Consider the following 20360-nt stretch of genomic DNA (forward strand, 5'->3'; position numbering starts at 1 on the left):
TGCAGATAGCTTACTTCCCTGAACACACTGTTGTTATGATTCATCCATGATGTAGCGAGTGTCAGAATTTCCTTCCCTCTCGAGGCTAATGTTCCACTGTACGGGTGGGCTATATCTGGTTCAATCACTCATTCGCTGATGGACATATGGTCTGCTTCTACCTCTTACTCTTATGAAGAGTGAGCCCCTTCGAATGTGGAACACAAACATCCCCCTTTTTAATGGCTGAAGAACATTCTGCCTGTGTAATAATTTGGTTCTGGAGTTTCCAGATAAAAACCCACAAACCATGAGTGCATGGCCATGTGGTGGGCAGGTCAGTAATGGACTGACAGTGTCCCTGGGTGCTTGCTACCTGGTAGCATCACCCTCTGGCCATACCCTGGGGCCAGGTTTCTGGAGGTTGGGCAAATGCAGGGGATCCTGTTAGTGGGGGGTAGGGGTGGGGTGCCTGGCCAGGTCAGAGACACTGAAGTCTATCCAATGGCTGGAGAAACGGCTCAATAGTTAATAATGCTTACTGCTCTTCCAGAGGACCAAGGTTCAGTTCCTAGCACTTACACCAGGTGGCTCACATCTGCCTGTAACTGTAGTTCCAAGGGACCAAATGTATGTATTTACATACAAATGATGCCCATGAACCATGAACACAAACACACACACACACACACACACACACACACACACACACACACACACACAGCTTTTCACAAAATACTAAAGGATAGGTGTGGTGTACATCTTTAATACCAGCACTGTAGACTCTAGAAGCAGAGACAGCCAGATCTCTGAGTTCCAGGCACTCTGTCTCAAACAAACACTATAAAGATATCCAAGAAAGGAAGACAGGGTACCCTGAGTGGCCACAGTGATTGGGTCTGATGTCTGGTTGTTGCAGAGTTTTGATGGCTTGGTTGCCTCCTGGAGAAATTCCACATTCTGAACCCTATTGCAAAAGGGCCCCTCCCCTACTGGTCCACCCACCTTGTATGGCTGAGACCACCAGGGCTCAACCAATAGTCCACAGGGATCTAGGCGCCTGTCCTGCCTTCCATAGCAAGGCAAGGGGCGGGGCTTCTGGCAAATTCCTGCTGCTTCTCCTGTCTCCTCCATCTAACAGCGCCAGACCCTGGCTGTCTGAATCAGGGGCCTTTGTCCACCTCTGCAGACCAGTTAGGGAGGGCATCGGTACCTGAGAGGTGGGAGCGGGGGAGAGAAAAGAGGAGAAACCCTTTGGGTGGGGCTCAGCGTGGGAAGGTAGCTTGGACACCTGGGTCCTGCTCCCCTGGGGTCAGCTCTGATTTGTGGTGGAGGAACCACATCAAGAGCCGGCTTGAGGCTGCAGCCTCGCCAGAGATTAGGGCCACCGCAGTGGGTGGGAGGGGGGAGGCGCAGGGTCTCAGCCAGGCGGTGACACATGTGCCTGGGGCAGGGCGAGGGGACGGAAAAAATGAGTGCTGGGAGGCGCGGCGGCTTCGGCTTCTTTTACGGGAAAGCGGATGTGAGGTGCTGACAGGTCCCTGCCGTTCTCAGTTCTTATCTGAACTGGGGCTGCCACCACCGGATGGCCTGGCCCAGAAGCGCCTTGCAGCCCAGAGCCAGGCGGGAGGTTCAGAGAACCGTTGAGAGAACGACCACTTCCTCCCGCCTGCTGCCGCGTCTCCTCCTCCTCTCCCTCTTTTTTTTTTTTTTTTTATTTTTTGTACTCGCCATCCCTTTTATATTCATAACGATGTTCTTGTAACCACACATTCAAAGTGTATTAATCAGATTTTAGCTCTGGTATTTTTTGATGGCCACCTGGCTCCCTTGTCATTTCCGCACAACTCTAACTTGGTTCTTTGTCTTCAGACACCGAGTTGCCGGTGTTGTGCTGAGTCTGCTCAAACTGTTGAGACTGCCGATGGGGACAGGAGGACACCGGCCAGTTCAGAGCCCTGTGGCTGGGTTTGCATGGCCCTGACTCAGCGCTGGCAGTCCCTCCCTCACAGGGTTCCACAGGGAACAGATGGGCAAAGGTGGATGCTGTAAGCTTGGTGTTTTCTGTCATGGAGGGGGATGACAAGTGAAATTGAACGCTCTTTCACTGTTTCAGGTGTGTGTGTGTGTGTGTGTGTGTGTGTGTGTGTGTACATGCATGTATGTAACACTCACACGAGCATGTGGCCTGCATGCGGCACACACATTCGTGCACACACTATATACATACGTGCACAAACATATATGCATGGATATACACACAACACATACACGAACTGTATATGCACACTTGTATAAGCGGGCATCGACGGCTGTGCACCTAACACTGTGGTGGAATGACGAACACGTCTCTGCCAGCTTTTATGACATTATAGTTTGCACTTTTTCCTTTCCAGACTTTTAGATCGCCAGTTAGCTTGCATTTGGATCCCCGTGTGCTAGCACAGACGTTTTATTTCAGTTTGCATATGACAATTCTCGCCACCTTGGGACTCTTCCACTCTGTGAGCTGAATGTGTCCATCTTAGTTTGAACTGTCCGAAGTTCTTTACTAGCTAAGGTTTGCCCCACACCCATGCTGTTAGGGAACATGCCCTCACCTACTGGAGCTTCTTGCGAGTACTGTCCATATGGTCTGCGGTGTGTTGGGAGTGTGCAGGTGTGTTGCATGTGGTGGGAATCTGAATACCACGCATGCCAGGGGGAATGCCAGAACCTGATAGGAAGTCCCCACTCGCAGGGACTTGAGGCCGCACCTTGCTGGTCCCAGCACAGGCAGTGGGTACCCTGTCACCCTTCCTGCGTGGCTATCTTGGCTGTTTCCTGTCCACTTTCCCTCAAACATCATAGGTGAGACCCCCCCCCCACATCACTGTTGAATTTATAGATCAAGTAGGAAGAGCTACCATGTCTGTTATATGGAGTCATTGTGAGCAGAACTCCGTGTCCTGTGGGGAGCCATGTCTGCACCTCTGTTTTTCCTGCAGCCCTCCTGCACACTGCCAAGTCACCGTTCCCAACCAACTCCCACAGGGGTCACATATCAGGGATTTACACTATGATTCATGACAGTAGCACAGTCACAGTTACGGAATAGCAACAAGATGATTTTATGGCTGGGGGTCACAACAGGAGGAATTAAGGGTGGCAGTGTTAGGGAGGTGGAGAACTGCTTCTTTAAGTTAATGCCCCATCTGTAGCTGTGATTGAGGGAGCAGGCTGGCACTCAATTGTTGGTTACCCAAGAGGGCTTCCTGAACCGTGGAGAGCTGCCCATCTCTTGATCACCTTTTCCCTATCAGCTGGATGACCAGGTTTCTTTTTCTAGCTCCGGTGAGTTTTTCTAGAACTCTGGCTTATTCTTGGCATCTCTCCTTTGGCACTGTCTATTCAGGACATAGTGTCTCCTCCCTTGCTCAATATGGAGTGACGGTAGTGAGCTCAGGAGGGGCTCAGGGCTAGGGAGCGTGTGGGGAGCTGTAGCCGCCCCCAAAGGTGGCTCTCTGGTCTCCAGATAGAGGCTGGGGAGGGCTGCCTGCCTTCCTCTGTGGCCAAAAGTCAAGATCCCAGGCTAGTGATGGGCTGGGAACAAGTCTATCCTTTCTGAAATGTCCTGTCCTGTGCCCTGGGGAGGGACTCACAGGCACCTCTCTCATGCCCAGATATACTTCACCCACCCTGCTGAGATGGCTCCCGGCACAAGGCACCAACCCTGCCTGGAAGGACTCACAGAGGAGGACATGGTGGACATGGGTAAAGCAGTGCAGGGCACCTTCCTGCTGGGGTCTGTAGCCGTGGGCCCCTCAGAATGCCTGGTGTGGGGAGTGTGCCTTTTCCTCATCCTCTGTGTTTGAGATCCTTCATACCTGGGCGGTGACATGAATGTGAGACTGGTGAACGGAGATGAGGCTAGGGAGTGGCTGTGTATCTCAGTAATGCCTCAGGCTGGGCCTGAAGAGGGCGGTGACCTTCCCTACTTCACCTGGAGCTTCGGCGTGGCCCTGCAGCTCTTCCTTTACCATACCAGCCCCAACACCACAGAAGCAGAACAGAACGTCTTAAAGCTTTTGTTACCATTTAATTATAATAGAACCAAAGGCAAGGGACTCCTGAGCCCTGGCCATCTGGGTGACCACCAGACAGCTAGGCTCTTGCTACCTTGACTGTCTTAAGTGCCAAGGGGACCCTTAAAATCCTTTGCTCACCTCATGGCCACAGTGTGAATGGGAGTCAGAACTGGACTCCAGGAGAGGACCAATGGATAGACCCCCCCAACACCCGAATCACTGCCCAAGATGGCCACAGTTGGTACAAGTCAAAATTGTGTCTTCCCTTTCCCTTCGCTGCTGCTGACCTGGGACATGTCTTTTTGTCCCTAGGGGGAAAGTAGCGAGAGTTAAGTGCCTCACTGGAGGTGTGGGTGGGACGCTTCCCTTCATTGCCTCAGTTTCTCTGCTGTAGAAAGAGCTGGACAGGCAGGACAGCAGGGACTCTCCCAGAACCTTTGCCTGGTGAGCACTCATGCTTCCCCAGCCCCCTAAAGCTAGGAACTCTCCAGGTCTTGGGATTCGTTCAGGGTCTCTGGGTCCCCCAATCTATGAATGTTCCATCCGAATACCTCTCAACGGCAGCTTTAGGTGCTGTGTCTACTGTGTACCTGGAGCTCCTTGTCATGGGGATGCCAGTCAGTCTCTAATCTTTCTAGGCACAGGGTCCCCAGAGGCCATAGGCTAAAGTGACTCAAGCCTCTAGCGGTACCCAGCAGCAGGATTCAGGAGACCTGGGCTCAGGCCAGCTCAGCACTCTGAATTGAGGGAACAGGAATGCCTGCTGCTCCCAGCTGGTGGTACACATTAAGAAAACTGTCACTCAACAACACATGTGTTGGAATTGGTCACTCCAGACAGCTGTCACTCCAGATAGCTCAGACCCTGGGAGCCTTTGCAGCACTGTAGCCTGCACGCTCCTCTTGATGGAGGAATGGACCGGTGCTCTCTGCAGAGGGTCTGTAGGAAGCTAATGGCTGAGCCATCTGGTCAAAGGGGCCAAGAGCAGTGTCCATCCTCATGCCTTGGAGGCCTGGGACCCTGAGGACCATCTGCTGAGCCCCTACGTCCCAAGGATGAGGCACCCAGCCCTTCAGAGAAGACGATGGTGGCATACTCTGTGTGTATACAGGGGGTGGGGGGCTCTGGAGTCTTCTCTCGCCCCTGGAAGTCCAGCTCCTCGTAGGCCACACTGAAGATAGGTGCTGCTGAAGGGCCCCCCTTCTTCAAGGGAGCAGGAGGAAGAAGAAAGAATTGTATGTATAGTCAGTTGGGGTGGTGTGTGCATCCCATAATCTCAACCCCCCCCATGCTGAGTTTCCAACCTGTGGATGGATTTGGGGTTCTTCTTAGAGACCTCAGCCATTGAAGCTGGGACCTAACAGCTGTCCCTTCTCGCTCTGCACTGCCCTCTCTGAGATTCAGGGTGCAGCCCCTTGGCTCTGGTGCAGTTTCTACCTCTAAATGGTCCCTGGTCTTCTTGCAGGTTTAGGATTCCAGAGTGTGATGTTTACATTGGTCTCTGCCCAGAATAGAATAAGCAGTGACCGTGCTGGACATTACAGGGCTATGCACTCTGGGTCAGTTGGTGTACAGAGCATCAGGATATGGCTCTAGGGTCGTGGAGGGAAGTATGAGCTTCGTTCTCCAGGCTGCAGCCCCTAAGCTTCACAGTCTCTCTGTCTGCACCAAGCCCTGGGGGCAGACTGCGGTGGATCATTCAAGAAAGGGGACCCAGACTCACCAGAGGCTGTTCCTTTCTTCTAGCTCGTCTGGCCTCTGTTGAGAAACACACTCTGAATTAGAGGGCAGCTGCTGAGCCATCTTCCCTGGCGGAGGGGATGTCTTGGCAGTGTGTGTGTGTGTGTGTGTATGTGTGTGTGTGTGTGTGTGTGTGTGTGTGTGCAAGCATGAATACACACAGGTGTCTGTGTTTGGAGTAGAGGTTTCAGGCCCTGAAGCGATCTAGACTATGGGCTGGCATCAGGCTTTCCCCCCCCTCATGCCCTTCCCATTTAGTAACTGGGAGTTCCCACTTGGGTCATGACGAATTGTGGACTACCAGCCTGCCATAGGGGCGGCTGCCTTGTTCCCTGGAGCACAGCAGCATATAGCAGGCAGGCAGCAGATACTATGTGTGGCCTCTTTGCCGGCTGATGACCAGACTTAGCTAGGCGGTTCCTAGAGATGGCAGAGTAGGAATGGTCCCTTTGTGACAGGAGCCTGAAGGCAGACTTAGATCTTCCTTTCATCCATAGAAAATGGCAACTTTCACCAGTTGTTTAGTAAAAAAAAAAAACCAGCAGCCTGGGGCTGGTTGGGGTGGCCACTGGCTCTTGTAGTGGTCAGGGTGTGTGGGAAGTATGATGATATAGGCCCTTCTGGTGACCACAGGCCCTTCTGATGGTCAAAGTATGTGTGAAGTATGGTGACCACAAGGTTTCACGACAGTCAGGAGCCCTGAGGAAAGTAGGAGGTAGAGTGCTGGGAGGAAGCATATTGGGTGGAGAATGGCCAGCGGGGCTGTTTGCACGGTCTGAGGCTTTGACTTTGGTGGGACAGGGGCAGAGTTATCACGAGCCTTACCTGACACACCTGTTGAGCAGAAGGCAGCTAGGACCCAGGCCAGCAGCAGCAACACAGGGACACCCACTAGGACACTCATGATACCAATGACCAAGCCTTGAAACTGGCTTGCTGGCCTGGGTGAGGGGCTGGGGTATCTTGTGGAGGTCTCCAGGATTCTCTCTACAGGACCACAAAGGATAGAGTTCTAGGACACCGTAGAGTATTCTCTTTGGGGGCACCCATCCTGCCTGCTCCAAACCCACTTAGGATGGGCAGTGACTGGCCACCCACCCTACTTCCATAGGCCCCACCATCCCTTGATGATAAAGGGGCACCTGAGGATTTCCAGAGAGAGAAAGAGAGGGCGGGGGATGGGGGGGGGACACGGTCCTCAAGGTGCTGGGCAGACCCACGGATGGGAACCTAGCAGGTCCCTAGGGAGGAGGGGTCTTCTATTCAGTCGTTTCTAGCCGCACCTGTTACCACCAGCTCTGCTCCAGGGCTCTCCTTGATTTGTGTCTTGGGGGGCAGGGAGATGGCCCCACAGAGGTAGATGCCACTGTCATTGCGCCGCGTGGCGAGGATGTTCATGTGGAAGTCATGCCCATTGGCTAGCTGTGTGATCTGGAAGCGGCTGTCCCGGACAGGCTGGCTTAACCCTTTGCAGAAGGCAGCCTGTTTTTCAGTCTGGTTGCTGGGGCTCAGGCGGTACCAGTTTAGCATAAGGTCCTCGGACCAGTTGGAGAAACTGCAGGTGAAGGTGGCATTTGCTCCCTCTGACACGGTGAGCCAGGCTGGGGAGAAGGTGAGGGGCCTCCAGGGCCCGCTGGAGACCTCTGAGACGGAGGAAAACAAAGATCTGTTGGAACGGGGTGCGAGTACCTTTTCTGATCATTTTCTGAAATCCCTGGAGAGAGAAATGGTTCTCTCAGACCCACCCAAGGTCAGAGTGTCCTAAGCAGTTCCCCTGCCAAGGAACCTGTAGCTTCTTGCAGGCTGTGGGTATGTGATCCCCAGCCCCAAGAAACAGGGCTCGTCCTTTAGCATAATTAAACCCAGAGGCTGGAGGCTTTTATCTGGCATGCTTATTTCTATCCTTTGAGAATTTGGGATTCCCCATCCCCCCATGTCTTTACCTTCCCACTCCTGCACAATGTGTCCCAGGCCGGACCTGCATGTTACAGCCCTAGCCTTCTGGTTGGCTCGCTTAGTTCTGTTTGAAGGGTCAGTGGAATGCTGGAATGGAAGTATAAGGACTTCCATGAAAACTAATTTGGAAGTAGTGTATTCTTTAGTAAACTTGGGGTCCAGGCTGTGTCCTGGCCCAGAGAGACCACCCAGCATGACAGAGCTGCCCCGGGTAGCAGTCTAGGGCAGCCATATCTTCTAGCCATATCAGAGGTCACAGCCAGGAGCCTCCAAAGATCAGCTGTGTCATTGTCCCTCAAGACAGAAGTGGACAGAAGGAGAGGTCCCATGGTGCAGGACTCCCCAAAACAAACACGACCTGGGATGCCCCACACATCATGCAGGGCCTTGAGGCTCTTCTCAGCAAATGTCTATCTCACTGACAGGCTTCACGCCGCATGCATGCACACTTACATAAACCTCGCTCTGTACTCTGTGATGCCAGCAGCAGCACCCACAGCCGAGTACGCAGGTCCAGTCAGAAGCCCCAGGGTCAAGGGAAGACAGACTTGGTGAGCACACACTTGCTGGGAAGACTGATGTGCACACAGGAAACAGCCACAGAGACACCCTTGAAGACGCTCTGGCCTCAAGTCTGGCTGTGCTGCCAGCTCTCTTTGCCCCTGGCCTCTGCAGTCATTTGGCAACTGGAACTTATAGAGGTTATGTCCCCAGCTGCACCCTTTCTGGCTCTCTGCCCTCTCCTCTTACAGACTGAGTAGTCATATAGTGAGGTAATTCTATGCAATTACAGGGCCCAGGGGACTGTACCGCAAACACTGCAACCATCTCCAATGAGGGGCATTTGACTATCCTTACTGGGCACTGTTCCCTCCCAGGGTGACAAAGAGTGAGGCTGTGCTGCCACGGCTAAGGTTACAGCCTCAGAAGACACAGAGAGAGCAGGAGTAAGAGGCAAAGAATAGTGCCACATAGGGAGAGAGGATGAATGGAAAAACAGCCAGCAAACAAGGTTTAGGAAATCGGCCGCCTCTAGCTCAGAAGGGAGCCAGACATACTTGGCGAGTTATCTGCAGTGAGCGAGAAGACTTCAGCAGAGCGAGGCCCTGAGATAGCCCGCCCTGGGAAGAAGCAGGACTAACATTTCCCCTCCTTGATGTTCTCAGCTATGCATGGATGATGGATGGAAGAACAACGCCAGGCCCTGCTGATGATCTAGTGCCACTTGGACTTGAGGGTGGGCGTGGCCTCTAGATCCCAGGCAGTTGGTGAAGCCTAAGCCCCATGGTGCTAGGCAGGGGTCCATGTAGGTCTGTGTGGGACAGGAGGACCCGCAGTGTCACGATCCTCGGAGGGGCCAAGCCCAGGCTGGGGGTGGCCAGCGTGAGATCTCCCCATCTTAGCAAAGGTTCTGTCGCTCCTCAAAGGCAGCACAAACACCATGCAGTATACCCTTACTTTGGCTTGAGATGATCTGTCCAGACCACACACAGCCAGCGTGCCACAATACATAGTGTTAGTGGAGCTCTTGGTTAAACATTCACTCAAGAAACACACAAGTCCTTTTCAAGAGCGCCCCCAGCAATCAAAGTAAGGCTAGACTCACATTTGGCAAAGGTGACGCATCTCCCCACCTTTGCTTTTCTAGGCTCTGTCAGTGTGGTCTGGTCTATGGTCTCCCTCCTTGGAACCAGAAACCTGGGGTCTCTTTCCAAGCACTCTAGGTAACTTTCAGTCTCTACAGCATTACCCTGATCCCCCAAAACCACCACCACAACCGCACTTAATCACCCATCTCCAAACAGATTCTCAAGACTTTCCATGGTCATGAGGACCAGAAAAGTCCCCAGAGAGCCAGAAGGCATAGTGTCCCTTCTTTGTTCTGAGCAGGATTGTCACACCTGTCCAAGGGCAGTGAACACACCGGGCATCTCTGTCCAGTTATCACCTCCTGTCCTCTGATGTGATCCATCCACTAAGCTTTGGGACTATGGAATGTCCTCAGGGAACCACCTGCCACCCTCCCTCTCAAGGTTGGCCCCTAGGTTGCCCCAGATGAGTTGTTGGGTAGACATTTGACCATGGGTTCCAGAGCCCCCTTGCCTCATCAGTTGTTTGGCTCCAAGTCTTTCCTGGTCCTGTGTCTAAATGCATGGCAATTTGAGTGACTTGTCTTCTCTCTGACTCTTTGCTATTTATTCTTTTGGTGGCAGAGCCACCAGACCTCTGTCCTCTTGTGGGTCTCTGCCTACGTCCATTCCAGGGCTTTGGCCTTCTCTGTCTAGGTCCTGGTGGCTTCCATATCCCTTCCTCCCTCCTCAGAGTAGTCCCTGCCCGCTCTGGGCCCCACAGCCTCTGCTCCTCTGCTCCCCTGGGAATTCTTTTCTTGAACTGACATGTGCTTTCCTTCAATTGTGCCGGTGGTGGGCTACAGATGACAAGGATGGGCACTTGCTCACAGGGGGCACTGTTCTGCTCTAGGGATGTATGGGAGGGACTGGGTTTGGCAAGAGAATGCCTCTGGAGGTCACAAGGCGGTAGTACAATACCCACAGGCATTCAGGTCAGAGTAAAATGCCACCCAGGAGTGAATAGGCCCCTGAGAGGGTTGGGAGCACCTTGTTGCGTGTGATGGCAGTTAGGCAGGCAAGCACCGCACATCTCCTGCAGTCTTGAGAAAGTGAGATAGATCCTGAGGCCCCAGGCAGTACTTGTGAGTCTGCCTTTCATGCTGTGGGAGCACACAGGCAGATGAAAGTGAAGTGTCACTGTGGTTAAAACATAACGGCGGCTTCTCTTTTAAAGGCAGGAACTGGCGACACAGCCGAGGCTGGCCTTGAACTCACAATTCTCCGTCTTTTTCTTAGGTGCTGAGATCACAGGCAGGAACTGTCCTGCTGCAATAAAGGCAGACACTTCTGATTAACCCAGGAGTGGTGGGTGAGTCTGGAGGGGCTGTGCCAATACTGACTTCTGGCTACAGAGGATGAGGATGGCCCTGAGTCCTTGCACTGTGAGTTCCATCAAACTATTTTGATGGTGTTTGCACAATTAGAAATTTCACAGGAGGGAGGAGGGAGGGCTGGGGAGATGGTACAGCAAGTAAGAACACTTGATGCTGAGAGTTTGGGTCCTCTGAACCCATGTGAAAGACGGGTGTGGCAGTATATGTTTGCAATGTCAGCATCACAGGAGGTAGAGACAGGAGCATCTGGGAGACTGATGGCAGAAAAAACACAAGCTCCAGTTTTAGAGGAAGATACTGACTCAAGGGAATGAAGTCTGTGGCAATGCAATACTTTGAGAAAATATCTCTTTCATTATAAGAGACTGGCAATTGTGTTGGGCCTCACAGCCAGAGGTAATTCTATACCCTGGTGTCACTTAAGATTTAAGACTGCTGCCCTACTGTGTACTCGGCCTGTTTATTTAACCTGCCTTTGAAATTTTTTTCTTTTGGTTTTTAGGACAGGATTTCTCTGGGTAGCCTTAGCTATCCTGGAACTCACTCTGTCTATAGAGTGGACTGCCCTTGAACTCAAGAGATCTGCCTGCCTTTGTCTCCCGACAGGTGGGGTTAAAGCCTTGTGCCACCAAGCCCTACTTTAACCTGCCTTTAAGAGAACAACATAACAATAAACCTCACTTGCCTTGGATTTCCCGTGTAATCAACTTTTACAGTTTAAGCAATGCATAGCGCAATCTCAAGTTACATTCTCTTCCATGCCCCTGACTCAGACAATGCATGTGTACCATTTGCTGAAAGCAGCAAATACAGAAGTGGAAAGCAACGTTCTAACATCTGTCACAGAGGTCGAAAGCATCCATTTGTGGGTATTGGTTGATGATGGCGCTTATCATCTGGGTCAGTCAGTCAGCTGGAGCCAGTGACTCAATCCCTTGTAACACTGTTAAAGATTTTCCGTCAAGTGTCCCATTATCTCCCCTGTGTGATGCTTTTTATGCTGGGCAATAAAGACAGAGCAAAGTCCTTTGTTAGGGAGAGAGAGAGAGAGCAAGCTCAGACAGACAGACAGACAGACACACACACACACACACACACACACACACACACACACACAGCTCATACAATAGACAAACACCACACCACTCACAAACACGGACAGCTATGACACACACACTGAACAGAAGACACAGACACGGATTCACAAGACAGCCTTCAGGCAGGCACAGGTTCGGACTCACACAACAGATGGATGGAGAAAGACATGTGGAGCCTGAAGGAGAGATTCTGATCTGGACTGTCTCTTGGCTGGATGACTCTAAGGAAAACTGAGTCAATTTCTTTCCTTAACATGACACTGATGCATTATTGGTGACTCAGATTGTTCACTACTGGGTAGAATCTGCACAAAGGTTGGAGCAATAAAGCCGGGTATCTTCCTCTGGCCATCACACATGCACACATAGGTGTGCGCACCCAGGACACCCACATCCACACCCATGTAAGTTACCCAGGGCTATGGAGTTGGCTCAAGTGTTTGCCAAGCAAATGTGAGGAGATTGATTTACAGTATCTAAGTCTGGTGTAGCCACGTATGCTTATAACCCAGGGACTGGAAAGGCAGGAACAGGAGGACCCTTGCAGCCTGTTGGTGAGTTTATTTGGCTGAGTCAGTGAGCTTCCGGTTCAGAGAGAGATCCTGCCTCAAAAATTAGGGTGGAGAACAATTGAGTAAGATATTGACCACTGACCTCCACATATATGTTCACACACATGTAATGTGCATGTACAGTGATGAGCACACACACACACACACACACACACACACACACACACACACACACACGCATGCACGCACACATGCACACACACTCCTTTTATTTGTAAAAATCAACTGAGGAGCCTGCCTTTCACTTGGCAGTGTGCATGCCAATGAGGAGGTTTGGCCCCTTTTCATGTTTAGGTCACTTTTTGTCTCACCTTGTGGGCCTCCAACCAGCATCTGGGAACCTAGAACTGTCTGGGACCCTTTTTGGGGATGCACCCAGAGCTAGCCTAGTTGAACTCACCCCTTGTCCTCCAACCTAGTGAGGTGTGAGACCAGAATATAATGTAAAGGGCTCCTTTCCCCAGCCCAACCTATCCTACTAGGACTCCTGCTCCTGGGGACGCAGTGTAGGAGTGCCAAATGTTGGAAAGTTAGCCTTCTGCTCTTCAACCCCACTCCTGTCCGACTTAGCCCACAATCATGCCATCAGTGAATGTCTGTCCCCAGAACACTAACCCCAAAGGCATAGATTAGTGACACTGGAAAGGGGGAGCTCTGGAGGGAACTGGGTGTCAAAGACCGTTGTGTGCTGTCTAGGGAGAGGCTGGGCTGTAAAACAGCATTTGCTCCATCTGTCCTTTTCTAGGGTTTCTGGAACTACTCTGGGACTCTGCAGTCTTCCCACTGGCAGGAAGGACTCACTGGAGGCCACACCTTGGCCTCAGATGCCCAGCTTAGGAGCCCTGAGATGATTAAACCTTGTTCTTCACAAATCACCCAGTCTGTGGTGTGCTGTTTGAACAACAGAAAGGGGACTAAGCTAGGCTATCTCCTCCAGGGAGCCTTCCTGGTCTCCTTAGCCTGTGCCAAGATCTGCATAGAAGGTATACATTGGAGGTGACAGGGGTCTTCGTGATTTCCCTGAGCTTGCTCTTGGATTCATGTACAGAGGTGAGTTGATGGGTGAGTAGCATGTCGTGGTTAGCACGCCTGAGCCTGAGCCTGGAGGTCACACGGCAAGCTCACTGCAGACCACCAGCTCCTGTAGGCTGAGGCCAAATCATAACCACACAGAAGCAAACCATACCTTATTTAGACAAGACTCATCTGGGATAATGAAAGCATGGTCAGGTGGGTGACAGGGGTCTCCTGATTCATTACAAATAGACTGTATCCCCAATTTCCACCTGGAGGAATGTCCCCAGTGTGAGGATCCCGGAAGGGCACCAGGCATCAGGACTGCGGTTTCCAGTAGATGTGTGATGTCTCAGATGACACTCCCCCTTTCTTGCCTAAGCTGCTAAGGGCACAGGCTAACTAAGCCAAAAGGGAGGCAGAGGACCTGCAGACACTCAGCCAAAAGCAGGTCACCCACAAGGGCCCCAGCCAGGGATTGGCAAGCCAGCCAGAAACAGAGCTCCAGCGGCATCTAGGTGGGAATACGTCTCCAGGGGACGCCCTGGGATGAGGGTGAAGGGTTTTGTAACATCTGCTGCTGATGCCGTGATGCGAGGAGATGGGAGATGGGGATGAACTGTTTCTAGACTCATTCTGGCATCTTCATTCCAGCACCTTGGGATAGAACTTTGCTCGAAGTAGTGGCTAGCTCTGGGATTAATTAAGATAAGGTCACCTGAGAGTAGGGCATGTCTCTGCTAGTGGGACTAGTGTCTATGTAGAAAGGGAATTACGGACACTGACTGATGCATGGAGGTAAAAGGGGAGGTGTCTGGGTACCCAGGAACCCAAAGGTTGCTGGGAAATTCAGAGGCAGGAGGGAGACCTGGAACATAGTGGCCCACAGGGACTGAAGAGCCCCCTATCTTGAGTTCCAATTTAAGGTCCTGAGCCTGAGACAGTACTTCCTAACTCCTCTCTCCACTAGCTGTGGTACTTGGTGACAGTGGTCCAGCCAGGTGAGGTTGTGTGCTGGTGACCTCAGCACCTGGGAAATTGGTGCTGGGCAATCTGATGAGAAGCTGCCTCAAAACAAGGTCAGTATTCTAAACTAATATCACACACACACACACACACACACACCCCTATCCATCCATCATCTATCATCTATCTATAACAATTTTCTAAATATCTACCCTTACACCCACAAACTCTCACCCCTTATCAAAGCAGTCTCTTTTGCAACATAAGGAGGTGATTACAGAGATACCCAACTGTTCAAAATGCGGAGAGTAAGTGATAATTCCAGCTGATACATTTGGAGCTCAAACCCTAAACCTAAGGCTCAGGGAAAAGCTCAGAAGAGTGTGAAAGGCTTGTAAAAGCTGGAGGTCTGTTATACCTGTTGATAGAGAGTGTTCCCTAGACACGACAGGGAAAATGCCTTTCAACCAGACTGAACACAAGACTAGCATAATTATAACAGCATTTGCCGCACAGATGTGAACAGAGGGAATTCCACATGGTCCTTTCCCCATCTGAAGAACTACAGGAGGTTAATGGCTATTGAGAGACAGAGAATCAGTTGCCCAAAGACAAACTCCTATGAAGGTTGTCTAATCCCAAGTGGTCAAGCCTGAATGTATGCACATATGAGCAAAGCTAAATGGACTTAATAAGTTATATACGCAGATGTGTATGTACTTATATTTATGTGATTACTTTTCAGAACTATAGCTTTGAAAAAGCAAGTCTGACTTTAAGAAATGTGTTTTAGCCGGGTGGTAGTGGTGCACTCAGGAGGCAGTGGCAGGCAGATCTCTGTGAGTTTGAGGTCAGCCTGGTCTACAGAGTGAGTGGCAAGACAGGCTCCAAAAGTTAAAGAGGGAAACCCTGCCTCAAAAAAACAAAACAAAGAAAAAGAAGAGGAGGAGGAGGAGGAGGAAGAAGAAATGTAGAAATGTGTCTTAGGTTGAGTTTGGCAGTTTTCATAAGTAGTCTGAGTAAATCTCATGACCCATGAGGCAACAATTGTTTCCCCCAGATTATAGGCAAGAGGCTGGAGAGATGCCTCAGCTGTTAAAAGCTCGGGCTGTTCTTCCACTGGACCCCGATTCAATTCCCAGCACCCACGAGGCAGCTCACAACCATATGTAACTCCATCTCCAGGGAAGCAAATGCCTTCTTCTGGAGCACACGTAATGCACAGACATTCAGGCAAAACACATATACACAAAAGATAAAATAATAAAATGGAAAAATGAAAGAACAAAAGAAAAAATGTAGGCGAGAAAATGGCAAAGAGACTGAGAGGCTCACCAAAGGTCACCATGCTCACCAACAGCTTTACTGACGAACTTACGGCTTTTTCTGAAAGGGTCTGCTAGCAAGGCAGTCCAGGCTGGCTTTGAACTTTCGATGGGCAAGCTCCACTATGCCTGCCTTTAGAACAGATACACGATGGTCCATTGCCAAGCCTGAGTTTTCCTCACCTTAGTTGCTAGGCAGCCATTGTTGAGGTTGGAGACTAGTAAGCATGAGAGGGGCTATCTATGGAAATGACTGGAATAAAGAAAGCCAGGCAATCCGGAAGGAAGAAATGTCCTGGACTCAAGGTCCGGTGCTGCCAAGTGGCCATGTGAAGTGTTCAGTTGGGGGGAGAGTCATGCCAGCTTCAGGACACTTGCCAGACACCATCTAGAGCAGGCCTGCATAAATACACCCGTCTTTCCATACTTCGTCATGAAGTTGCGTTTGGGGACATGCCCAGTGTGCCATGTCACCCGAGTGAGTCAAAGTCCCCTTTCTGTCTCAGGTCCTTCTCTCCGATGACACATGATCTTTCTCCATTTGCTTCCTGTCCTAGGTTCCCTCAAGGGACATCTTTCATCCATAGGGCCTTAGATCGTCTCCCATGGTCATGTCTAGGTTCCCTCAAGGGACACTTTTCATACATAGGGCCTTGGATCGTCTCCCATGGTCAGGTCTAGGTTCCCTCAAGGGACATCTTTCATCCATAGGGCCTTGGATCGTCTCCCATGGTCAGGTCTACTTCCTCATCAGTCCTGACAGCAACCCAGAGGCTACCCCACCAGGGGCCAGCATGGAGAGAAAGCATCCCAGCCTCCCAACCAACCTTGGCCTGAAACATGGAGAGGGCTACAATGATGAGCACTTAGCTCCCAGTCCCGCCCAGCTCTCACAGAGTGAAGAGGCTGGGGTCAAGGTGACTGGGCATCATATGAGCAAGGGGACATCATTACAGGTAAAACATGTCCTAGGGCAGCGCAGGGTACAGGCTTGTCTGGGTCTCTCTCCTATGCTCGTCAGGAGTAGCCCTGACCCAGGAGCTAGGTGACTTTTCCCCTAGTCCTGGGTTCCCAGTGAAGACAGGCTCAGTCCCGGGGTACAGCGGGGTGAGGTGGAGTTTTCTCTGTGAGGAATTTGACCAGGATTGCAGTACCCCTCGATCTCACCCTCCCAAGAGTGCACCATGGATGCTATGAGGCCAGGAGTGTGCAGACTGAGGTGTTCCAGAGATGGCTGCACAGGGAGCCCTGAAGCCGGTGAGGACACACAGCTGGTTATACCCTCGGCCTGAAATCGCCAGGCGTCTATCCAGTGTGTAAGGCAGGCCTCATGTAGGGATGTCCCTAACTATAGAAAACTCGGGGGAGGACAAGGACACCCTCGCCTGGCAGAATCTGGAAGCAGGACCACAGAGGCCAAGGCCAGAGCTCTGGCCAGGCCCGCCATTGCTCCACCAAGAGGGACATAAAGGATCGGCTGAGATTGAACAAATGTTCAGCCTACCTGAAAGAAAGCGGGGAGTGGATTCTGAGCCCTGGAAGGCACTCCACCTGTAAAACCCACCGAGAGCTCAAAGAGAAGCCAGTCTGGGCAACCAGGGGCACCGGCGCCCTCAGTGTTCAAGGTTCCTTTCATCCAGTGACAGGGACAGAGGATGACGACGGATTCTTCAAGCCTTGACCCAGCCACCAACCCCGATCCCATGTCCCTAGGAGCCACATACCTAGAAGCCACCCTGCATGCCAGCTCAACTGCAGCACAGCCCAAGTGAGTGGCCAGGGCACCTGCGGGACCCACATGCCCAGAGCCCCCTGGCTGTGCCTCCTTCAACCGCAGCAGCTGTAGCCGCCTTCTCCTCGGCTGCTCAGGCAGAGTTGTCAGCGGAAAGGAAACTGTCCTGGGTTATGTTGGAGGGAGGAGACCTGTTCTTGGCTCCCGCCCCCTCTTCCTCCACCTCCACAGAGGTGGGAGACTAGGCAAAGGGGTGGGGGAGGGGCATGGACGGGGGAGGGGAGTGGGAAGGAAAGATGCCCGGGAGGAGCAGGTAGGGACTAGTGAGAGATGAGGGGGTTGGAGAGAGGAGCAAAAACCAGTTGCTCTTGCCTCCTGCCCCACCATGGGGTCTTCTCCACTTCAGGCCCCTTTTGTGGGCAGTGTGGGTCCTTTCCCTTCACTATATGCTGATCCTTAGTTCCTGGGGTTTAGGGAGCCTGAGATCAGGGCCAGACTCTCATCCCTTTGGAGGATGGGTGTCCTCCCTGGCTGCAGTGAGAGTGAACTAGACCTTCTCCTACCTTGTCTGGCATGTGTAACCTAGAGTCCCCCTAGCTATGGCTTAGTCCTTTACTTTTGGGGAGCAAGAGCCCAGCCGTCCCTATCTGCTCTGCCTGATGGGTCAGAGGAGGCCTGGAAAGGCTACAGTGAACCTCACCTAGTACCGCAAGAGGATGCTTCTCTACCTGGCCATATCCTCAGACTCAGAAAACCATTGGTCCTGGTCTGGCCTTCTCTCATGGTTTTACTTTGCTTCAAGACACTAGGCCCTCCTGCCCGGGTCACTGTCTTCTCTGCTTCCACAGTGGTCCTAGCTTTGATGGTCCTGCTGCCCCTGTCTTCCTCTTTGCCTGACAGACCCCAACACCAAGCTTGGGTGGTCACAGTTTTTGGTCTTTCCCAGTCAACCTTCTTCTCAGTCCCTAGGTGGTGAGGGCCGCCCCTGTTCTGTTCCTGTCTTCCTGGGGAGGGGCATGGTAGGCAGACCTGTGTGCATAGCCCCAGGCTGGTTGGTCATTTGTAGAAATCTCTGATTACTTAACAGTTCTGCTCCTAAGTGTAAATGAGAAATAAATAGGAAAAACTGCTGATATTAGCATTGAGATGTGTGGGTCTCACAACCCTAAAATAACCAGCACGGCTGGAAACCATCTGGCAACCACCCTAGTTCAGAGGCAGCCGCTTAGCGGGGAAGGAAACGCTGCTTTGTACAATGCAGAGATGGAAAAAGAGTGTGAGGCACAGACTGGCCGCCCCCAGTCTCAGTATGGGGCTTGTGGGCAGAAGCGAGGGAGATCCCCTCCCCAAGCCTGGCTGTTACAGAGCCTCCCAACACTCTTGTGGTTCCCAGGCATGCTCAGGCTAGCAAGTCCCCAACCAGGCTGGGCGATCAGGAAATGGCTATAGGCCTTGAACGGCTTCTGGGCAGATCCCATGTAGCTTGTTCTGATGTTCTGTCTAGATTCTTCCTGGACTCTTGAGACTTTGTAGAACAGCCCATGAAGACTGGAGAGGAGCTGGAGTCTGAACAGCAAGCTGTCATCCCATCCCCGGGAGTATAAGCAACATCCCAGGCCAGCAAGTAGTGGGACATGTCCTCATGGAGAGGGGAGGAACCCCTGCCCCCCATCTCTCTCCCTCCTCTTCTGCTGAACTTTCTTCCTTCCCTTTATCCTAGGCCTATTTCTCCCTTCTTTCCTTTCTCCTCCCTAGCAGTGGAGTGAGGAACAAGGCTGGCCTGGGGTAGCCCTACCTGGTTTCTCTGTGCCAATAGTCACTGCAACCCCCTTGATGAAGAATGTTTTCCTGAGAGGTCTGGGGTGTGAGCCTGTGGGTCCCAGGGCCTGCAAGGGAGCAGACAGTAGGAGGGAAAGGGCCGTACTGGGTATGGACCAGCAGGGTCCTAGGACCAGACCTAGAGATGGGTCACTGGGTCACACCCCAACTCACACTGCTTATCAGATCGTCCCCCACAAAATTCACAATCCCCAGCGTGCATATTGTTCTCCCAGACCCACAATCCAAAATACACATGCTGTCCCCAAGCACACGTATTCTGTAAAGTACATCCCGTCTCCCAATTCTCATGTGCTCTCCAGATGACACATATAATCTCTAAGACGAATGCCACCTTTCAATATTCCCAATCCCAAACGCACACACTGTGTTCCATGACACGGAGTCCCTAACACAATAATGTCCTGTAATACACACCCATCCTAATACTCATGCTATTTTTTATTTTGAGACAGCGTTTCTCTGTGTAGCCCTTGTGAGGCCTGTAGACCAGGCTGGCCTCGAACTCACAGAGACCCGCCTTCCTCTGTCTCCTGAGTGCTGGGGTTAGGGTGTGAGCCACCACCACCCAGCTCATGCTATTTTTCAATACATATAAAATCCCTGACACATTCTCTTCCCTAGTAAAGCAATAACCAGCATAATGCTATCTCTTAATAGACATGCAATCTCCAACCACACGATACAACCCACAGAGTCTCAAACACACACACTACCTCCCAATACACAATCCTCGAGATTCACTTTGTCCTCTGATATGTGTGCTAGCTTCTGATAGTGGGACGTGCAATGTCCCAATATACACTTCATTTCCAGCACACATACTACCTCCCAATACACACACAATGCCCAACACACATGCTATCCCACTGTGCTGGCTATCTGCTCAGTGTGGTACAGCAGGTGCCTGCTGCTTTGGGTTTCTATAGGGCATCATTCCCTCCAGTTCCAGGGCAGCTCTCCAGTCCCTTTGAGTACTGAACCAGGGTTGGTAGTATGGATGCTTCCAACCGAGGCAAGTGTAGGAAGATCCCAGTTGCTGGGGATCATGGGCAGAACTCCTAGGGACATTCTTGTGAGGATGTGGGTCTGGCCACCAGTTATCATT

At 51.7% G+C, this 20360-nt stretch overlaps 1 protein-coding gene across 1 annotated transcript; it reads right to left on the minus strand.

Moving 5' to 3' along the window:
- Positions 1–5015: 5015 nt before the first annotated feature.
- On the minus strand, positions 5016–17481 carry Pdcd1 (programmed cell death 1). The gene is made up of 5 exons (XM_027396097.2): positions 17406–17481; positions 7070–7429; positions 6612–6773; positions 5770–5804; positions 5016–5249 (listed from the first exon to the last, which is right to left on the minus strand). Exons 1-5 carry the CDS (start codon positions 17479–17481, stop codon positions 5016–5018), a joined length of 867 nt encoding a protein of 288 aa, XP_027251898.1.
- Positions 17482–20360: the final 2879 nt, after the last annotated feature.

Source organism: Cricetulus griseus, chromosome 2, assembly GCF_003668045.3.
Source record: "Cricetulus griseus strain 17A/GY chromosome 2, alternate assembly CriGri-PICRH-1.0, whole genome shotgun sequence".
NCBI classification, from domain to species: domain Eukaryota; kingdom Metazoa; phylum Chordata; class Mammalia; order Rodentia; family Cricetidae; genus Cricetulus; species Cricetulus griseus.

Excerpts from the sequence above, each read along its gene's own strand:
- Pdcd1 (XM_027396097.2), bottom strand. The coding sequence starts at position 17,481 with ATGTGGGTCCCGCAGGTGCCCTGGCCACTCACTTGGGCTGTGCTGCAG. Across the intron at positions 7,430-17,405 it reads GCATGCAGGGTGGCTTCTAG|AGGTCTCCAGCGGGCCCTGG; the intron begins GTATGTGGCTCC and ends CCTCCGTCTCAG. Across the intron at positions 5,805-6,611 it reads CTGCTCAACAGGTGTGTCAG|AGGCCAGACGAGCTAGAAGA; the intron begins GTAAGGCTCGTG and ends GTTTCTCAACAG.